The sequence below is a fragment of the Asterias rubens genome, chromosome 4 (genome assembly GCF_902459465.1).
Source record: "Asterias rubens chromosome 4, eAstRub1.3, whole genome shotgun sequence".
Classification (NCBI taxonomy): Eukaryota; Metazoa; Echinodermata; class Asteroidea; order Forcipulatida; family Asteriidae; genus Asterias; species Asterias rubens.
Window position 1 is genome coordinate 11,389,893 of NC_047065.1, and position 20,602 is coordinate 11,410,494.

The following is a 20,602-nucleotide window of genomic DNA, read 5'->3' on the forward strand; positions in this document are numbered from 1 at the left end:
TGAGTTGGCCGTAATCGTACTCGGGCGGTAAACGCATGTTTCCAGTTGGGATAATAACCTCGGATCGGCCAAGAGATACACGTGGAAATGCCGCGTTTTTTTATCTGTACATCATAAATGCACTGGCCCGATGATCTCGGCAGCCAATCACGCGACGTTTGCTTCGTGCATACTACGTGTCTCGTATGCTGTGTTGTTGTGATGTGCGAGATGGTAGTCGATGTCAGCATACAAAATTGTGTGCGTGATTGGCTGAGGTTGTGAACTGTGGCAATTTCGGTGTACAGAAAAAAAATCGCACAAAAGTTGATGGTCGAGGGGGTCGTGGGTCGTGGGGGTCGAGGGGGTTTTAGAACAACCCCCTATTGTCCCTCTTTTGTTCATACTTTTTGGCAACAGCTCCCATTGGTTTTGTACACATTTTTCAACTGTGAACCTTACCCAAGGGACCTTAATGTCCTCAACTTTAAAAAACACACTTTATAGACCTTTCGCGATGACAATAAACTATATTTTTTCAGGATCGCACATCAAGATTTATATCGCGTGACAATCGCGCAAACAACTATAACCGACACTTTTGGGTCCCTTGTTTGAATTGTATTGACAAATCCGGGCGCACACCGGGCGCGCAAGTGTTGAGCACTGCGCACCATTTGTTGCGGTGTCTTTAGTGCATAGATTGTGCACAAAAAAAAGACCGCAATTGTAAAAAATTTCATAGAGGGCGCTACCAATTTTGTTTCGTCGGATTGGTCTATACCTTCACGTACCCACAGACACACAATAAAACGTACCGGTAGGAATGCATTCATATCCAGCTCAGCAGGTGCCTTCCTGTCTGAGGGCACGATGGACTGTGGTGGCGCCTCTGCCGCCCTTGTTGGCCTGGTATCAGCCACTCTCTGCGGGGCGATGTCAGGCTTGCGTTGTGGGGCTGCGGGCTCTGGTACGGACACGGGCTGTTGTCTCGGTGGACTCTGTGCTTGTGCTTGGCGAGGTTCTTTGGATTGTGTGGGTGGTGGGCGTGTTGAGGCAGGCTGCTGGTCATCCAGGGGGGCTGGAAATGGTTCATCCCTTGTTGGGGATCGTGCTGTGAAGCAATGGAAATGTACATGTACAACAAATTATTAACTTATTATGGGAAAAATTTGACATACATGTACATTGTATTTTTGGGGGTTTGGGTAATAAAAAAACATATATAAACAACATGAGTCAATTCCCATCATGCCAGAAGCACAAGCCCCAGGCTGACTACCTGCACTTTACCAGAAAATTATTCTATCATGAATGTAGTTTTTCACTCCATATATTTAAGGCCTTTCCTATCCCTAACCTCCCACTTTGCAATTCAATTCATTTTTTTTTCGCAGTAAACTTTTGCACCATTATCTAAATGCAATTCTCTTTCGGATACGGAAGCATTACAATTTACTTTAAATTAAATTCTCAAGTGATTTTTTCTCAGTTAATTTCCTTCGGGCTGTTAGTTAGGGAATTTCTCTCTTTTTTTTTTACGACAGCGATGTTCATTTGACATTTCCAAAAAGGAGAATAACATGTTTTTGCCAAAAACCCTGCGGTCATTCTCCTCCGACGAGGAAATTAACCAAAGAAAACTAACAAAAAGGAAAATGAAAATAAATTGTTCGCTTGCTACGACATGTACAAAGCCGAGAGATGCAACATGGATTGCTTTGTTGTGGACACTAGAAAGGAAAACTGTAAAAACAAACGAAGCCATCAAAAAAAGCTGGTTTGAAAATGAGCTACTTTTTAAAGGGAGGGTTTCTCAAAGGTTCTAATTAGGGGCCCTGATTCAGAGTAGTCCATGTTCAGAATTGGCAAAAGTTGTTTTTCAAAATTGTTAGTGGGTGGGTCAAAACATACAACTGAAAATCGATATTCATTTTTTTTACAATTATAAACTATTAACAAATGAAAAACAAACTTAGTAAAAAGAACCAGCTAGCCAAGATAATCAATTGCATTCATGATTAAAGGCAGTGGACACCATTGGTAATTACGTGTACTCAAAATAATTATCGGCAAAAACCTCACTTGGTATGACTATAATGGGGAGAGGTTGATAGTATAAAACATTGTGAGAAACTGCTCCCTCTGATAAGTGGCATAGTTTTCTGGAAAGAAGTAATTTTCCTCGAATTTGATTTTGAGACCTCGGATTTAGAACTCGTGGTCTCAAAATCAACCATCTTAAATGCACACAACTTCGTGTGTCAAGGGTGTTTTTTCTTTCATTATTATCTCGCAATTTAGTGTGAACACAGTTCTCCAGCTTTGGCAAACTGAGGGCGCTATTTTCCACACCAAATAGCTGCCACTGACGTCACGAGCTGTTGGCATGATGGTATCATTGTGGAAAACAGCTCCATCTGAAGTAGCGTAGTTTTCGAGACAGAAGCAATTTTCCACAAATTTGATTTCGAGACCTCGGAATTAGATTTTGAGGTTTCGAAATCAAGCATCTGAAAAGCACACAACTTTGTGTGACAGTTTTTTTCATTTTTTTTCATTTTTTTGTTGTTGACAGGTTTGTTTTTTATGTGCATACTTTGAGACACATCAAGTAAGAAGACTGGTCTTTGACAATTACCAATAGTGTCTTGTGTCTTTAAAAATATCATACTAAACAAATTTACTCTGGTCCCTTTCAAATTCATGAACTTACAGATTCTCTTCTTGGGGTGGAATATTTGATCGTAATTCTCTGGGTCCTTGATGTCTGCTGATGACGGTGAATCCTCTTCTTTGTTTTCATCTTGGGTCGGCGATTCCCTCTGGGGCTCTGATTTCATCGCAGGTTCTCTGCAAGAAATGTCATCGCACTGTTAAATGGTATGATACCCCAAGCTGCTTTGTCTGCAAAATTCGGCTTAGGCTAGCTTGGCCCCGCAGTTGTTTTGAAATCTGCGCATGCTTTGCATACAAGCTCAGGGCTTCAGACGAGACAAAGAACCTGCAACCGAATCCAAAGCAAGGGTTTGGTTTCAAACAGGGGCCTACGTATGTTCCAACAGTTTTAATCAGGCTCACCCTTAACTCTAGCCCAATGAAAATTGTCATGATAATGAAGATGTGGAAAACTTCAGATGGTCCTAACTTCACCAATAATTAATATACATACAGTAGTATACAAAATCTAACTTGCATCGCAAATGAAAAAAAAGTGTACACTGGTTCTGTTTCAAAAAGTACCAGTAGCTCAAAGAGATTATGGGATTCGCTAGGCTTTCTTAAAAGGGGGATTTAAAAAAAAACAGATGATAATGTTTCTGAAAAGGGTAAAGGTTTCTGAAAGGGGTGATTCCTTATCGTTTCTTAAAAAAGTTGTGGGATCCGTAAGGGTTTCTTAAAATGGACTGGGTTCTTGAGAAGTGAGACTATATATTTTGTTTTCTTGAAGATGTTGAAAACTCCAGATGGACTTTCCCGGTCAAATTGGTAGTAACGGCGTACGATGATGTACACAAATGCATTTCAAATATACGACAAGTGCACACTCGGTTTTCTATTTCAAAAAGTACATGTAGCTCTTCTCAACATGCAAAAGGGGAAGAAAAAAACAGATCGACAAGGGGTACGGTGAAAAAAAGTGTTTTGTCTAGTGAGTCGTCAGCCACTAGCAAAATGGATCACGTTTCAGACGACAGAGGCTGTACACTTTAGCTTTGTTGGATTGTGTTGCTTTCTGTCTTGTTCCTGTGGGGGGTTTCAGAGGTTTATACCTTGATTTGATTCTGCAATATGCTGTGGTAGGTACAATCAATCACAACACTATGGCATCCTACATGTACAGTTGTACATAAAGCAAAGTTAAACCTATGGGGACCCGTTCTGATATATTGTACATGTATTGGCCAAAAGCCATTTTGACCTACTCAGCCACCGATTTATCTTACGCAAAAGAAACACGTTTAGCGTCCATCCTTTTTGAAAAAAGTAAAGTTTTTTATTATTATTATTTTTTCTTTCAAAATGGCTGCCCAACACATTTTTAAAGACAACCGGCTGGAGAATTAAAAGAAAACAAATAGTTTTGTCTAAGATTGCTATAATGCATCATTTGTTTATGCAAGAAAAAGAAAAAAAGGAAATGATATCTAAAACGGGAAAGGGCAAGGACACGCAAATTATGTTTTATTTTTAACTGCCCGTATGGCCAAAAGCCATTTTAACCTACTTTGCACCAATCTACATGTTTGTTAGGCCTGCAGTATTTGACCCTGTCAAATTCAGCTCAAACAGTCACATAATAAACTTGATACAGTACAAATGCAGGTTGGTTTTGTGCTGGGAGGTTCTCAGTGTTATCCCATGACACACGTACATAAACAAACTTTCCCCCTTCCATCACAAAGACAAACAGAACAAAACTGCTCATATACAGAACCCACTGGGTCCAATTTCATTGAGCTGCTTCAGCACAAAAAGGAGCACAAAAAGGAGCTAACATGTAGCACAATAAAATGATGCTTACAAGAAAAGAGTTACCTGCTAAACTACTACATGTACATGTATGTTACATATCGTCACCAATTTCACGAAGGGCCAAAAACCTTAAAATTTGATAAAAAACTGATTTTGATTTTTTTTGGTGGATTTGACTATTGTGATCGGGATCTAACTATTTACAAAGTTATAGGTCTCAAAATTGTGTAGTTTCCTAATTACGCTAATTTGATGAATGACAAAAACCTCAAGAACCTGGAATTATGTTTTCACGAAGAGCCAAAAACCTTTTTGGAATTTTTTGTTATACCTTACCACGTTGATTGTAAAGCTGGCACAGTGCCAATCATGAGCGCGCCGGCTTTTGCGTTTTCACGACGAGCCAAAAACTTAAAAGGACAAAAAATAAGCACCACCCGGAATTGCGTTTTCACGAAGTGCAGAAAAGTGTATTGCTCTACCACGTGTAGTTATCCCTTGACAAGGTGCCAAAAGTGGGTGCTCCGGCTTTTGCGTTTTCACGAACAGCCAAAAAGTTTATACACGACGTGCTGCACGCAGACCATGTTTTGTAACGTTTTCACGAAAAGAACATTTTGTTAATTAAATAATTACTCATTATTTAAACATGTTAGGGACAAAATTGAAACAGATTTGTATGATTTAGGATCTCTTCTTCCCTGACATGTAAAAAATTCCAAGATTAAATTTCGAATAGTCTACCAACTTGTAGTTTCAAAATTAGCTAAACTTAAAACGCGGTTTTCTCGAAACAGACATTTTTGGCAGCAGGGGACTTTTTAGCCCTTCGTGAAATTGCTGACGATATGTACAATTTGTGACCTGTATCCCATTCATTTTTGCTAAAGCAGAAATTTGTAAAAGCAATCCAGTCTGCTTTAAAAGCCAAGCGGCTCCTACATGTATGACATGAGCCCTGGGCAAGCTTTGTAATTATTTGCACTCTGGAATGAAAATGGGGGTACACAGCATGATGGAGGGGAGCTTGACCCACTGGGGGTGATGTGCATTGTGTTCGTAGACAGCCTGTCAGGCAGTAAACCCATCAGCTCTGATGAGGTGTGTTAATTAAAGCACACCCGATACAATACAAGGTAAAGAGGGCATCCCTGGGGCTCATCTGGGCCCAATTTCTCAGAGCTGCTTAGCGGCCGATTTTGTGCTCACTGTACTATTTCCATTTTATAGCGCTGCTTACCCTAAGCACACAAAAAGGCGAGCTAACCTTCCGGTGCTTACTGCACGAAAAAGGAATGACTTCAAAATGCAGTTCACCATGGTGAACGCGCAATTTTTACCTCCATGGTACGTATGATGTATGGCAGTTTTTTCCGCTTATGTGTGAAAGACGCTTGCACCTTAGCAAACTTTTCTGCTACAGTAAATGTAAGCCCGTTAATCTGCTTACCGTTAGACAGCGCTATGAAATTGGGCCATGGTGAAACTCAGACACCTAAATGTATTACACAAACAGGGCCATCCTTAGGGTTCGAGTAATTGTTGTACACGTACATTGTAGCATAAGGTTTATCGCGATGGGTTATGGGTATGCAGAGGGGGCATTCGACGACTGCGGTGTATGTTGTCATGCGCGACGTGCGCACACACAGCCTATATCTTTAAGTGGGTTCAACAGCGCCTTCTCTTGATATTTTGCTATTCGCGATAAACCTGATGAAGGAAGCTCCTTTCTTCACGATTGTGGGCCGTTGGTCCAGTGTTACGGTGTTACTTTGAGCCCCAAACCTTTCAGGTGATGAAACAAAGCTTTACCTGGATAGGCTTGGTAAACATGGTGTACAAGTTTAATTGTGTATAATTTGGTTTGCGGTAACACCATGTGTGTGTCTACTTGCCAGGTAGAGCTGTTCTTAGAGAACTGTCTTGCTTTATTCTTCTGCCGCGGAGTGGGCGTAGAGTGGGCTTACCTCTTCAGTCTCCTGACGATGACTAGAGCAAGCTAGTCGAAATGTTGAGACCAATTCAGAACTTACTCCGCGGCAGTACAGTTAATTACAATCCTATAAGCTAAAGTAGTAGTCCAGTCTATTTTCTATACCATCCGCCTTGGTAATAGTTAAAAAGCAGGACAGTTCTTTTCAGAACTGAGAAGTCTCCCGAACCTCCGATTATCTACTCCGCGGCAGTAGAATAAAGCAAGACAGTTCTCTAAGAACAACTCTACCCGGCAAGTAGACACACACATGGTGTTACCGCAAACCAAACATACATTGATACCTCACCATGCCTCAAATCCTATATAAGTTTACAACGTAATTGTGTCCTGCCACACTCAAGTTGCTAATTCATATATCTTGGCTAAACTACCCTTGCCTCTATACATGTAGCATTACTGATTGCATGTGGGTGGAATACACTGTACAAAATTCTTAAAAGGACTTCATGGAGTTCCCGAGTTCAATAAAAATTGTAATTGTACACTCGGCGGTTTGTATCACTTTCACAAATAACGCTCAGAACACAAACACTCAGTGAGATGGGTTTGTGTGTTCGGCTTTAAAGAGATTTTTCAAACAAATCGCGGGAGGACCGCACAGGAATTCATAAGATCTGTTCATTCAATTGCAAAATTGCCTGGGGTTCAATATGGCAGGACCCCACCTGATCAATGAATGCATTACTGGGGATCAACTTACAAATTGGGAGTCAGTGACTTTCAGGGCAATCTGTTCATATCGATAGGGTCACCCTTATCGACTTGGTTTGAAAAAAAGATGGTGAAAACATATACGTACATTGAACGTGTAGGGCCAGTTTCTAAATTAAGGATGGGCTTGGGGTCTAACTTGGGCACTGCCCACCTGTTTAAAGCCCCATACAGTAGGCACACCATATTATGTTTTCTTATAACTGACAGAGCCCAAGTTTAAAAGCAGTGGACACTATTGGTATTTACTCAGAATATTAATTATTAGCATAAAAACTTACTTGGTAACAAGTAATGGGGAGAGGTTGATAGCATCAATACATTGTGAGAAACGGCTCATTCTGAAGTGAAGTAGTTTTCGAGAAAGAAGTAATTTTCCATGGATTGGATTTCGAGACCTCAAATTTAGATATTGAGAATTGATAATTGTTTTAATGTTTTCTCAAAAAGTATTATAAGCATTTCATGGAATAATGTTTCAAGGGAAGTGTTACACCATTACTTTCTGTATTTGTAAATCTGTGAACTTTTATTTTTTGCCCTGTTAAGCAAGTGTCCAATGGCTTTAACCAAAATATTGTTAAATTGTTACTATTTTTGGTGTATACATGGGCAATTCCACGGTAACTCGTGCTACAGTTTATGGTGTCCTTTTTCATAATCCAGGCTCCAGTTATTAAACAATATTTGATTTGAATCATAATGTTTTGCCAACATCCAAGGCTAGATCCTCATAGTAATTTGACTAGACAAAAATTAATTGTTGTATGCATGGGACAGCTCTGAATATCGGTAACTCGTGCTACGAGCAGAGGACATACTAAAAAAATTACCCATTTTTATTTTGATCGTGTCCTAAAACAAAAACCAATCAAGTCTAATTGATTATATGATGAGTAACTACTATGCCAAAGTTTATTATGGTATACCTTAGAAAGATGTGCTCTTCTTAATTTCACATTGACATGCAAAAAACATGGTAACTCGTGCTACGGTTACTCGTGCTACAGTTTGTCCGGCCATTAACGAAGTACTATTATTTCACAAAATGTAAAAGTTTCTTAAATAGAATTCCTCGGCAACTTGTAAAATGATCAAATCAATCTTTTTTAAGTACAAATAAACAATTTATAGCACAAAAACAGTGTATTTGTGAATATCGGTAACTCGTGCTACGAGCAGAGGACATGCTAAAAAAATTACCCATTTTTATTTTGATCGTGTCCTAAAACAAAAACCAATCAAGTCTAATTGATTATGCCTAAGTTTATTATGGTATACCTTAGAAAGATGTGCTCTTCTTAATTTTACATTGACATGCAAAAAACATGGTAACTCGTGCTACGGTAACTCGTGCTGCAGTTTGTCCGGCCATTAAGAACTTACTATTATTTCACAAAATGTCAAAGTTTCTTAAATAGCATTCCTCAGCAACTTGTAAAATAATTTTGCCCAATTTGCACAACTTCACCGGGAAAGTGGTCTCCTTCATAAGCCTTCATATTCAACCACAATATTTACAAACCATCGACCATCACAATTTATCTCAGTGTTTAGGTCTTTAGTAGTTTGCCTGCGACTGCCTACCATAGACCCCAGGCTTTAATATTTCATTTATGCATATCATTATATGCAGAAGAGAGCTCTCGGTTGTTGCCAAGTAATACTTTGTAAAACTAACTGAATCCTCTTGCTGGTTTAGGGGAGAGTGAATTGCGGTAACTCATGCTACATCGGTAACGTGTGCTACCGGTAACTCGTGCTACAGTTTTTAACGGATCATTAAAATGTAGTAGATACTGCTTGACAGTTCAATTTCTTACAAATACTTGAGGCACCAAGGGTAGAAGATAGATATTAATTGGCATCAATTAAAGTGTCACCATTTTGTAGTAAAATTAAAAAATGTATGTTTCGGTAACTCGTGCTACACTATATCTAAAGTCTCTGAAGGTAAGCGATGAAAGGAAAAGTGGAGGGTGATGGTTAAAATTGGATGAATATTTCTTGTACACCATATTTCATGGATATAAAATGTAATAACTTTTATTGAAAACTGCTTATTGCTGAAAACATTGGACCCATTTGAAAAAAGTCAAAGTTTTTTAAGTTTCCCACTGAAAAATACACTTTCCGAACAAATGCTTTTTTTTATAATCAAACTGTGAAGCAAATCCTAAAAAAAGGTTTGAAGTTGATCCTGGCATGTGTTTCGAATAACATGAATAATAAGAAAGTGTAAAGAAACATGTAGGCACAATTTGATTTTTTTGAGTCATGTCCACTTTGGCTTGGAAATGCCCACATGTATGCCTGCTACACAAACTGGACCATGGCGAGAACCCTGGCAATTGAGTTAGTGTGGGTGGATAATGAGGGATTAACTGCTAAACTAGATGAAATTAGGTGAGTTGAAAACCTTAAATCCTAAGCCTTCGTCCTCCTACACGTTTGACGTCAAACTGTTTCTATCTTTACAATTGTTACGATGGTAAATACAAATAACAAGTGATAATACATTTCTAAATATTTAGCTACCCAACAATTCAACACAACTCTTACTGAAATAGGGTGTATTATATGTGGCGGACTATTTATTCATTAAAACTTATTTAAAAACCCCTACTAGTGAGTGGACCAACCCAGTTGGAACATTTACTTACAACAATTTTCTGTGTGAGCCTGATACTTTTTTCTTGTACTGTGTGTGTGTTGATCACACCACGCACAACCTCGATTAAACAGTGTTTTGAAGTTATGTTGATAACGGATTGCTCACGAAAACGTATATTAAATACACATAATGTTTTACTGATCTGAATTGCATCGGCTTGACACCTTGTTCTTGAACATTAAAGGGCAAGGTATTTTTTTCCTTGGTAAAATATATGGTTAAAGACACTGGACACTAATTGGTAATTGTCAAAGACTAGTCTTCACAGTTGGTGTATCTCAACATATGCATAAGATAACAAACCTGCGTAAATTTGAGCTCAATCGGTCGTCAAGTTGCGAGATATTAATGAAAGAAAAAACACCCTCGTGTCGCACCATGGTCACACAAATTTTTGTGTTTTCAGATGCTTGATTTAGAGACCTCAAATTCTAAATCTGAGGACTCAAAATCAAATTAGCAGAAAATTGTTTCTTTCTCGTTAACAATGTCACTTCAGAGGGAGCCGTTTCTCACAATGTTTTATACCATCAACCTCTCCCCATTACTCATCACCAAGTGAGGTTTTATGCTAATAATTGTTTTGAGTAATAACCAATAGTGTCCACTGCCTTTAAAGACACTCGGGGACACTATTGGTAATTGTCAAAGACTAGTCTTCACAGTTGGTGTATCTCAACATGCATAAAATAACAAACCTGCGAAAATTTTGCGAGATATTATGAAAGAAAAAAACACCCTTATCGCACCATGGTCACACAAAGTTTTGTGCTTTCAGATGCTCTACATATCCGAGGTCTCAAAATCAAATTCATGGAAAATTACTTCTTTCTCGAAAACTACGTCACTTCAGATGGAGCCGTTTCCCACAATGTTTTATACCAATGTATAATATCAACCTCTCCCCATTACTTCTTACCAAGTGAGGTTTTATGCTAATAATTATTTTGAGTAATTACCAGTAGGTCCACTGCATTTAAGGGCAAGGTATTTTTTCCTTGGTAAACATGATAAAGGGCACCTTGCTATGGAGGAAATTCGAACTAGTACTTGAAATTTTCAAATAAAGGGGCACCAAGGCAATGCACAGGGGCAGGAGACAACCACAAATTGCAATTTTTTTTATTTTTTTTATGCAAGTCGCCTGACACCTTGAAGGCCACTTCATGGGCTACATCTATTTTTTCCAGAGGCAATTGCCACCTACTCCTAGGGCTGAAACAGGGTTACCCCTTTTACAGTCCATACGAATGTAGGCTTGGGTATCGTCAATTCGAAGCCTGGCCGGTAGAGCAGAAAGCACTACCTCCCCAATTTTATGTAGCAAGTGTCACGACCGGGATTCGAACCTACACCCTGTTGATCAAACACCAGTGCTTGAATCCAGTGCTCTTAACCCCTAGGCCATGCCACTGCCATATCAAGCATCAGGCCTGTGGCTGTGTACAATTACTGTTTGTACATTCATCACATTATATCATTGCAGGCTGCGTTGTTTTACATTTCATTCAAAAGTATCAACCAACAAGTTGTTCTTAAAATGGAATTTATCGCCTTTGAAGAGGTGGTGAATTTGGAAAAAAGGAGTCAGGGTTACAGGCAGTGGACACTATTGGTAATTACTCAAAATAATTAGCAGCATAAAACCTTTCTTGGTGACAAATAATGGGGTTGAGAGTATACAAATATTGACTGCTTCGAGTGCTATGGTACAAACTATGACTCCCGAGGTGATCCCTGGGGCGTTCTATTTTAAGAAAGAAGTAATTTTCCACGAAGATGATTTCAAGACCTCAAGTTAAGAATTTGAGGTTTCGAAATCAAGCATCTGAAAGCACACAACTTCATGAGGCAATTTTAAATTTTTTTTCATAGTTGTCTTGCAACTCCGACGACCATCGAGATCAAATTTTCACAGGTTTGTTATTTGATGCATATGTTGAGATACACCAAGTGAGAAGACTGGTCTTAGACAATTACCAATAGTGTCCAATGTCTTTAAATCCAATAAAAAAGAGCATTACAAATGCAAGGCTCTTGTTGCGAACACCAAGCAATCCAGGCCTGGAATAACAAGCAGGCCATGGACCACATGGCCTCCGTTGCCCCTAGTCTTGGCCTTGGTGCCCCTTCAAAAGTTTCTCAATGACTGTAAGATTTTTTAATGGAAGTGCCCTTTAATAATAATAATAATAATAATTTGGGGGGCTAATCGTCCTTCAGGGCTGTATGCTTCGTTTTTGAAAGGGCAAGGGCACCAAGGCATTTTCTTCTTGGTAAAGGACACCCTATGATGAAATTGCAAATTTGTACTGGAGCATGTCAAGGGTACCAAGGCAATGACCAGGGGACACGGAGGCAATCGCCTTCGTTGCCTCCGTGAAGTATCAGGCCTGGTCCTTACTCGCAGCTAGAGCTGAATTGCGAAGGACGCGGCTACAACGTGTTCGGGAAGCAGGCATGCAAGGGCGCATTCAGCTGCCAGCCACATCAACCCATTATGACCACGGAGCACAGCCAAGATCGAAAGTGTTTGATTTTTTCCTGAGGGAGGAAAACCAGATAGTCTGGAAAACCCTCGTGGCACAGCAGAGAACCAATGCACAACTCAACTCACAAATGGCCCCGACCGGGAGTCGAACCGGGGTCACCTTGGTGAGAGGCGAGCGCTTTACGCACAAGCCAACCGTGCCAACCCTTATATGAAAATGGCCTTGCCCTTCTAAAGATGAAATTCCTAGCCTAGCTATCCAGATATTTACAGTTTTGTTTTGTACTGACCTCTGTTTTGTTGATGTAGTGGCTGGTCTCTCAGTAACAAAGCTTCTCCTTCCACTCGCTGATAATGGTGTGGTTGGTACGGGTTGACCTGCATTGGTCGTCGGCCCTGTGGGTTGTAACTGCTCCACAGGGACTCCCCTTGCTCGATTAACTTTCTGTTGAAAATTTAAAGGGAACACACACCGTTGGTTTTTGCACAGATCGATTGTTTTAATCCTATATTCATAAATACCCCCGTCATTTTCTCTACTCCTATTGGTACTGGTGGAGAGCACGTCACGTGGGGGTGTTTAAACAGTTGATAATGACTAGCTGGAGCTGTTAATAACCGGCTGGCTTCTGCGTGTCGGGCGCGCGCCAGATTATCCCGCGCAACGCTATATTAATAGCTATTAGTAAGAGCGCGTAATATATTTTTAAGCGCGCGCGCGTACACACAACCCACGCGCATTAAACAGATTCTTCACAAAGTTTTGGAAAAGAATATTTCAAACTCGAGTTTACAATTGTCAAAGTGTCTACAATTGTATTTTGTTAAAGACACTGGACACTATTGGTAATTGTCAAAGACCAGTCTTCTCTTTTGGTGTATCTCAACATATGCATAAAATAAACAAACCTGGGAAAATTTTAGCTCAATTGGTCGTCGAAGTTGCGAGATAATAAAGAAAGAAAAACACCCTTGTCCCACAAAGTTGTGTGTGTTTAGATGGTTGATTTCAATACCTCAAATTCTAAAACTGAGGTCTCAAAATCAAATTCGTGGAAAATTACTTCTTTCTCGAAAACTATGTCACTTCAGAGGGAGCTGTTTCTCCGATGTTTTATACCACCAACCTCTCCCCATTACTCGTCACCAAATAAGGTTTTATGCTAATAATTATTTTAAGTAATTACCAATAGTGTCCACTGCCTTTATCGTTTTTAACAAAAGGGCATTAATGAATGGGAATAAAAGAGCAGTGACTCGTTATTAAACGTCCGCTAAAAACTTTGGGGGGATCATGCCGTGTGATATGAGCCCTCGCCTTAGGCTCGGGCCTTTATCACCCGGCAACGACCCTGACAGTTTTAATTGGCTGCTTATTAATAAGAACTCAGCGCTACCTTATTATTCCCTTATTTATAATTAACAACTTACAGTAAGATTAACGACGTGAATAGAGACGTTGGTTTGGTTGAATGAAGCGCCAATAAGCTGTGAGGAAGCCACTGCCATGTCAGCGACCCTCCCCCAACCCATAGAGAATGTATCATATAGGCAGACCGGTTCCCAGCCGTATGCGTGCAGCATGTCCTGACTGCCACTGTAGAGATACGAACCCTCTGAATGAAAGACAATGTTCCTGGTGGGAAATAAAAATGCAGCTGTTAAAGGTACCAGACACCATCAGTTATTACTCAGAATAATTGTAAGAATAACAACTTATTTGGTAAATAGCAATTATAGTAGTAATTATATTTAGTAACGAAAATAATTTTTGTGACATTGTTTTACTAATATCTCAAAAACTACAGCACCTCAGCAAGTAAAATTATAAGCTTTCTACTATCATTATCTTCACACAGTTAAAGTTTATTGTTAACCTGTGAATTTTTTTTTTGGGTGTTACAAAAAGTACCCAAATCCTTTAAACCATGTTATACTTGATTGTACTGTATTGATGTCCACATACATGTAGGTGACTTTTGTGACAACAGAACATAATTTACAGGCATAATTTACAGGCGAGTCTGTTGTTCACAAACAATGTTTACAGCTTACCTCACATCGGATGCACCGGGTTGTGTGGAGGAAACCAGGCCAAACGTCTCTAAATCCCAGAATTTAACCGTCCTAAAAACAGCAGGAAATGACAAAAGGACATGTAGCTAAGTATTATTTTGAGAAAGTAGAATTAGCTGTTGCAAACAAGTTACCAACCAAAAGAACCAATGCAATAAAAGGAAAGTACAGATTTGGCCAGTAATTGTTAGTTTTTCCGTTGCAACATTGGTTATTTCTCACCCTTATCAAAATAATTTTGTTTCAAATGGCTGGCTTTCTTGTTTCTCTTCCAAAGGATTTTTTCCAAACCCCAAAGTTTAACTGCACACTAGCCTAAGCTAACCAGCCAAACGAAACCTTATCCCCCAGGCCCGCTTGCCCACAGCAACCTCAATTCTCCACTCTCCAGACTGAGCAAGTCTCCCCAAACTCTAACTTCAAGGGCCGACTTGATCTTGTTCCGATTGAATTTAAAGGAACACGTTGCATTGGATCCATCGAGTTGGTCTTTGAAAAGCGTTTGTAACCATTTTTATAAAATGCATGGTTAGAAAAATGATTTAAAAGTAGAATACTATGACCCACACGAATTTGCCTCAAAAATGCGTGGCTTTCCTTTTACTTTGCGAACTAACATGGTCGGACATTTAATGGCCGACCGTGTTAGTCGAAGAGGTAAAAGGAAACCCATGCAATTTCAACTGATACTTGTGTGTATCATTATATTCTACTTTTAAAATATCTTTCTAATTATGCATTTTATAACAAACTGTTACAAATGCTTTTCAAAGACCAACTCGACCGATCCAATCTAAGGCAACGTGTTCCTGTAACGTGTGTGCAATTCTGTTTTCTCGTTTTCTATACTTGCGAGACTTGCAGTCTATGGTCACTGAAGATGACAATGTATGGACTTGGATAAGATTGTTATGCCTGACCCAGTAATAAGCAATTGTTATTTGGGCCAAACATCCGCGAGAAGACACTTTCCTGAACAGAATTTTGGAGAATGAGGGTTGATTATCTTAATAGCTATCTCATACTTGCCAAAAAATAGTTAATGGCGACGTTTCGACCCTAGTAGAGTCTTTCTCGAAGGCTTAAATAACAACAAAACCAACATGAACAGGTAACTCAGTGAAAACATATATCCCATATCTCATACTTGTCTGAGCTTGCTGTTGCCAGGAGGAACTCGTTAGGATGGAACTCAACATGGTTGACTGATGCTGTATGCTGTTTAAAATCATGAAGTAGCTTCCCTGATGTCAGGTCCCATAACTAGAATGGGGGAAAAAACGTGAATAAAATGGAACAATTATTTTAAGTAAATGTCAGGGTGTTTTTGAGTGTTTATTAGTTCGTTTTTTTCTGGACACTCTGTTATTTTTTTTCTCCCAGCACCAGCAGGCCTGATACTTCACGAAGGCAACAACATGAACAAAGGGGATTGCCTCCATGCCCCCTGGTATTTGCCTTGGTGCCCTTTAAATGCTCCAGTAGAAACTTACAATTTCCTCATAGGGTGCCCTTTATCAGGGAAAAATGCCTTGGTGACCTTGCCCTTTAGAAAACAAAGCATACAGGCTTGTCCTAGTATAACCAGTATTGCGCCAGTATTCATCTAATGATGCTCATGGTGCAGTGACACATTAAACGGGAAAAGTTATGAAGTCCTTATTAGACGAGTCTTGAGGGAAGTTTTATACAAAGCTATTGATGGAGAAAGCTTTACATGATCCGGCATGTCATTCCATAATGAAGGAGCAGCAGAAGTAAATGATCTTTCACCCTATGATGTTTTGGCCAGGGGTTTCCTTAAAAGATGTTTGTTATTATGTAGATCGCATAGACTGGGGGTTGGAAATATGGGGTTGGAGTCCTTCTGAGAGATATGGTGGTAAAGTGCCTTTTGATGAGCGATAGAAATAAATGAGGATCATGAAGATGATTCTGTCCTTGAAGGCAGTGGACACTATTGGTAATTGTCAAAGACTAGCCTTTACAGTTGGTGTATCTCAACATATGCATAAAATAACAAACCTGTGAAAATTTGAACTCAATCGGTCATCAAACTTGCGAGATACACGTAATAATGAAAGAAAAAATACCCTTGTCACAAGAAGTTGTGTGAGTTTAGATAGGTGATTTCGGGACCTCAAGTTCTAAACTTGAGGTCTCGAAATCAAATTCGTGGAAAATTACTTCTTTCTCGAAAAACTATGGCACTTCAGAGGGAGCCATTTCTCACAATGTTTTATATCATCAACCTCTCCCCATTACTCATCACCAAGAAAGGTTTTACGCTAATAATTATTTTGAGTAATTACCAATAGTGTCCACTGCCTTTAATGAGTAGCCAATGTAGATCTTGTAGGATAGGTGTGATGTGTACTCTAGTGTTGAACCGGGTTACAACTCTAGCAGGAATATTTTGAAGGCGAGACAAGCGATAACAATGCACTGTTATTTCCCCTTTCCTGAAAAATATTGTGTAAACCCAGATTCCAGACCTTTGTTTTGTCACTGCACCAATGTGGCAAAACAAGAATTATCACACTGCCCCCTTTTCTAAGTATTGCAATCAGCTTAATGAGACGCAAGTCCAAAAGTCCAGCATACCAAAGGCCTGCAATTTCAGGGAGGCCTAATCTAGAGCTTGACTCACCTTGACTAAGCCATCCTCTGACGTTGATGCGATCCATCTCCCATCTGGACTAAAGCGAATACAGGTGATTGGACCAGTGTGACCTTTGTATGTGAAGATGCAACCTTTCCGTCTGATGTCCCAAAGCTACATATCACAAGATTTGGGGAAAGAAAAAGTAAATGAAAGACAAAATCATCCAAAATCCTCTTCAAGAAGTTGCTTGATTTGATTGTGGAGGATTAAGAACTGCATGACCAAATAACATTTGCTAACCACTTGGGTCAGGCATACATTATCTTGTATATACAAGTTAAACCATTGTGCTGTTGAGTGACTATAGACAGTGCAAGTGCAAGTCTCGCTTGCAAAAAAACAATGAAACTACTCAAACTTAATGATGGTGGCTTCTTATATAGCGCATATCTGTCACTCAGTGACGCTCAAGGCACTTAACATACAATATTTTCCTGCAAGGTATCTGGGACTACGTTTGAATTATGAGATCTACTCCTTTTGCATAGCACCATGTAACGGGTTACAATGAGCCAATCAAGACAGGAACACTGGGCGAACACCCATTCTTTTTGATAAGTACACTCGGTTATTTTACACACGGGACCAACGGCTTTACGTCCCATCCGAAGGACAAAGCATCATGGTTACGTGAGTTGCTGAAGGACACGAATGTCACAACTGGGACTCGAACTGTCACTCTGCTGATCAGGAGCACCAAAGTATGAATCCAGTGTTCTTAGGCCATGGCACGCCCTAAGGTAAGGTGCAAAAAGAATCCTACAGAATAACTGAACCTGCAGAAGCAAGTAACTTTCAGAAAATGTATTTCTATGTTAACTTTGATGAAATCAACGCCAGTAGAAATCTCTTGTAATGTCCGAAAGCTATAAGAGCAAATGTAAGACAACAACCTGAAATGTCAAAGAATCATCAACCCTCGGGGTGTCTCCTTGCATTTCATAAACTCACTTTGATATTTAAGTCGACGGAACCAGAAGCGACAAAGTCTCCATAGGGATGAAAGTCTAGACTTCTAGTGTTTCCCTTGTGACCAGTCAGAGTCCTAATACCTGCAGAGAACAAAAACGAGATGACAACAATTAAAGGGACACATTGCCTTGGATTGGGCGAGTTAGTCTATGAAAAGCATTTGAACCCATTTGTTATTATAAAATTGATGGTTAGAAATATGTAAATATTCGGTTTGCGATAACACTTTGTGTGTATCTACTTGCCAGGTGATTTCATTCTTGGAAAACTGTCTTACTTTGTTCTACTACCGCGGAGTAGATTTATCGGATGTTCGGGAGACTTCTCAGTTAATAATAAATAATAATAATAAGACTTGTAATGCACACGTATCCACCCTGCTGGGTGTTCAAGGCGCAGTTCCTGCTTTTTAACTACTAACTGGGCGGAAGGTATAGAAAATTGGCTGGGACTACTACTTTAACTTATATGATCCTAACTAACTGCACTACCGCGGAGTCAGTTGTAGAATTATAAATATATGTTTGAAAAGTAGAATATAATGATACACACAAATATGCCTCGCATTTGCAAGAATTGCATGGTTTGCCTGGTACTTTGCAAACTAACACGCCCGGCCATTTTGTGGAGTACATAAATGTTACTGAAAAAACAGTGCTGGTTGGGACGTAGCCTTCCAAACAGTCAGCAATATAGCCTGCAATCTGGTGGACGAGTGACTAGAAGACCAGAACAATTTTGAAGTTGATGTAATAAATAATTGGTTTAACACCATGTATGTATCTACATGTACTTGTCAGGTAGAGTTTGTTCTTCAGAGAACTGTCTTTCTATATTCTGCAACCGTGTTCGAGAGAATTCTTAATTCTGAAAAGAACTGTCCTGCTTCGTAACTACTACATGTACCTGAGCAGAAGGTACATGTATAGAAAATTGGCTGGGACTACTACTTTAGCTTACATGTATGTAGCATTGTTATTAACTGCACTACTGTGGAGTGAGTTCTTAAATCGGTCTCAACATTCGGTCTCGACTAGCTTGCTCTAGTCATCCTCAGAAGACTAAAGAGATAAGAGAGCTGATTTATCGGGGATTACAGGTTTCAGTGTAGAGTCAATCACCGCTCTGATTGGTTCTTCTGACGGGAGACCTGTGGTGACATACATACAAACATGACAAAAAGCTTGTGACTTACTCTTTGCAGCCTCAAGATCCCAAATCTTGAGTGAACCGGATTGGGAACCGGCTGCAACCAGTTCCTCATGGCTGTTGAATCGGACACACTCCACTGGGGTAGTATGGCCAGAAAGACTCTGAAAAAAAACCCCACACATATTTATGTACAAAAATCAACATTAGTTTTATTGAAAAAAAAAACATGCATAAAAATACTAGTTTGAAACCGGTTGTTTGTGTCATTTCCTTCATCTTGTTTTCTTAGAGCCAGCAACAAGGTTAAAGGCAGTGGACACTATTGGTAAATACTCAAAATAATTATTAGCGTAAAACCTTTCTTGGTGAAGAGTAATGGGGAGAGGTTGATGGTACAAAACATTGTGAGAAATGGCTCCCTCTGAGGTGCCATAGTTTTCGAGAAAGAAGTAATTTTCCACGAATTTGATTTCGAGACCTCAAGTTTAGAACTTGAGGTCTCGAAATCAACTATCTAAACGCACACAACGCCGTGTGACAAGGGTATTTTTTCTTTCATTATTATCTCGCAAGTTCGATGACCGATTGAGCTCAAATTTTCACAGGTTTGTTATTTTATGCATATGTTGAGATACACCAACTGTGAAGACTAGTCTTTGACAATTACCAATAGTGTCCACTGCCTTTAACATTCTGAACTGCTGGAGTTATCTGCTGTGATGGTGAGCTCAGGTTCATGGTGCATTTTCACTTTGTACATTTTCATGCAGGATCACGTAGGTAACTATATATCAGTAACTTGCGGGTATAACCATGTATAAACCTCTAAAAGGGGAGGAAAGATTAGCTCCAACACCAACAGCTTTTTTTAGAGCCAACACTCCTAATAGAGATTTACACATGATTGTACCTGCAAGATTACTAGAACATTATACTAGTTGTTTTATCCACACCATGCAAAGCTTCAAACATAACAGAAGGAACAAATTCCTAGCTGGTTTCAAGGTTTCAGCCAGAATTTTGTGAAAGGATGTCAAAATTTGCTGGAAATTTAAAAACTGGGGTAAAAATGTTTCAATTAGAATACATTTTGACAGATAATACAGAGTTTCAAAATTTAAAACAGGGTGTCCAAAAGACACCCCGAGACACCCATTTGCCCAACACTTTGATGGATTAATCAGTTTCAAAAATGACATTCAAAACACAGTATCAACCATCTAAGGTCTAAATTCCCCTAAACTTTGACAATTTTCAATGCATCTACTGCCTTTCTCAAGTCAAAGTCTTAGTTTAAGTCTCTTCTGTTTTAGGTTGTTGATATCCCATGACCCTACCATCGCCACAAGAGGGCCTGCTCTCACACTGTCACAGAAAGCAAAGCATTTCTTATTGCAGTTTGTGATT

The 20,602-nt window shown here is 39.5% G+C and overlaps 1 protein-coding gene across 1 annotated transcript in view; it reads right to left on the bottom strand.

The window, feature by feature from the left end:
* The window catches only part of LOC117289298 (katanin p80 WD40 repeat-containing subunit B1-like), a 34,358-nt gene that overhangs the window by 11,347 nt on the left and 2,409 nt on the right, over nt 1-20,602 (bottom strand). Inside the window, exons 3-11 of the mRNA XM_033770360.1 lie at nt 19,239-19,356; nt 18,023-18,123; nt 17,057-17,182; nt 15,554-15,669; nt 14,386-14,457; nt 13,762-13,966; nt 12,621-12,775; nt 2,696-2,832; nt 798-1,093 (exon numbers count right to left, since the gene is read on the bottom strand). Of these exons, the coding sequence (XP_033626251.1) occupies nt 798-1,093; nt 2,696-2,832; nt 12,621-12,775; nt 13,762-13,966; nt 14,386-14,457; nt 15,554-15,669; nt 17,057-17,182; nt 18,023-18,123; nt 19,239-19,356 (1,326 nt within the window). The remainder of the gene's footprint in view (nt 1-797; nt 1,094-2,695; nt 2,833-12,620; nt 12,776-13,761; nt 13,967-14,385; nt 14,458-15,553; nt 15,670-17,056; nt 17,183-18,022; nt 18,124-19,238; nt 19,357-20,602) is intronic.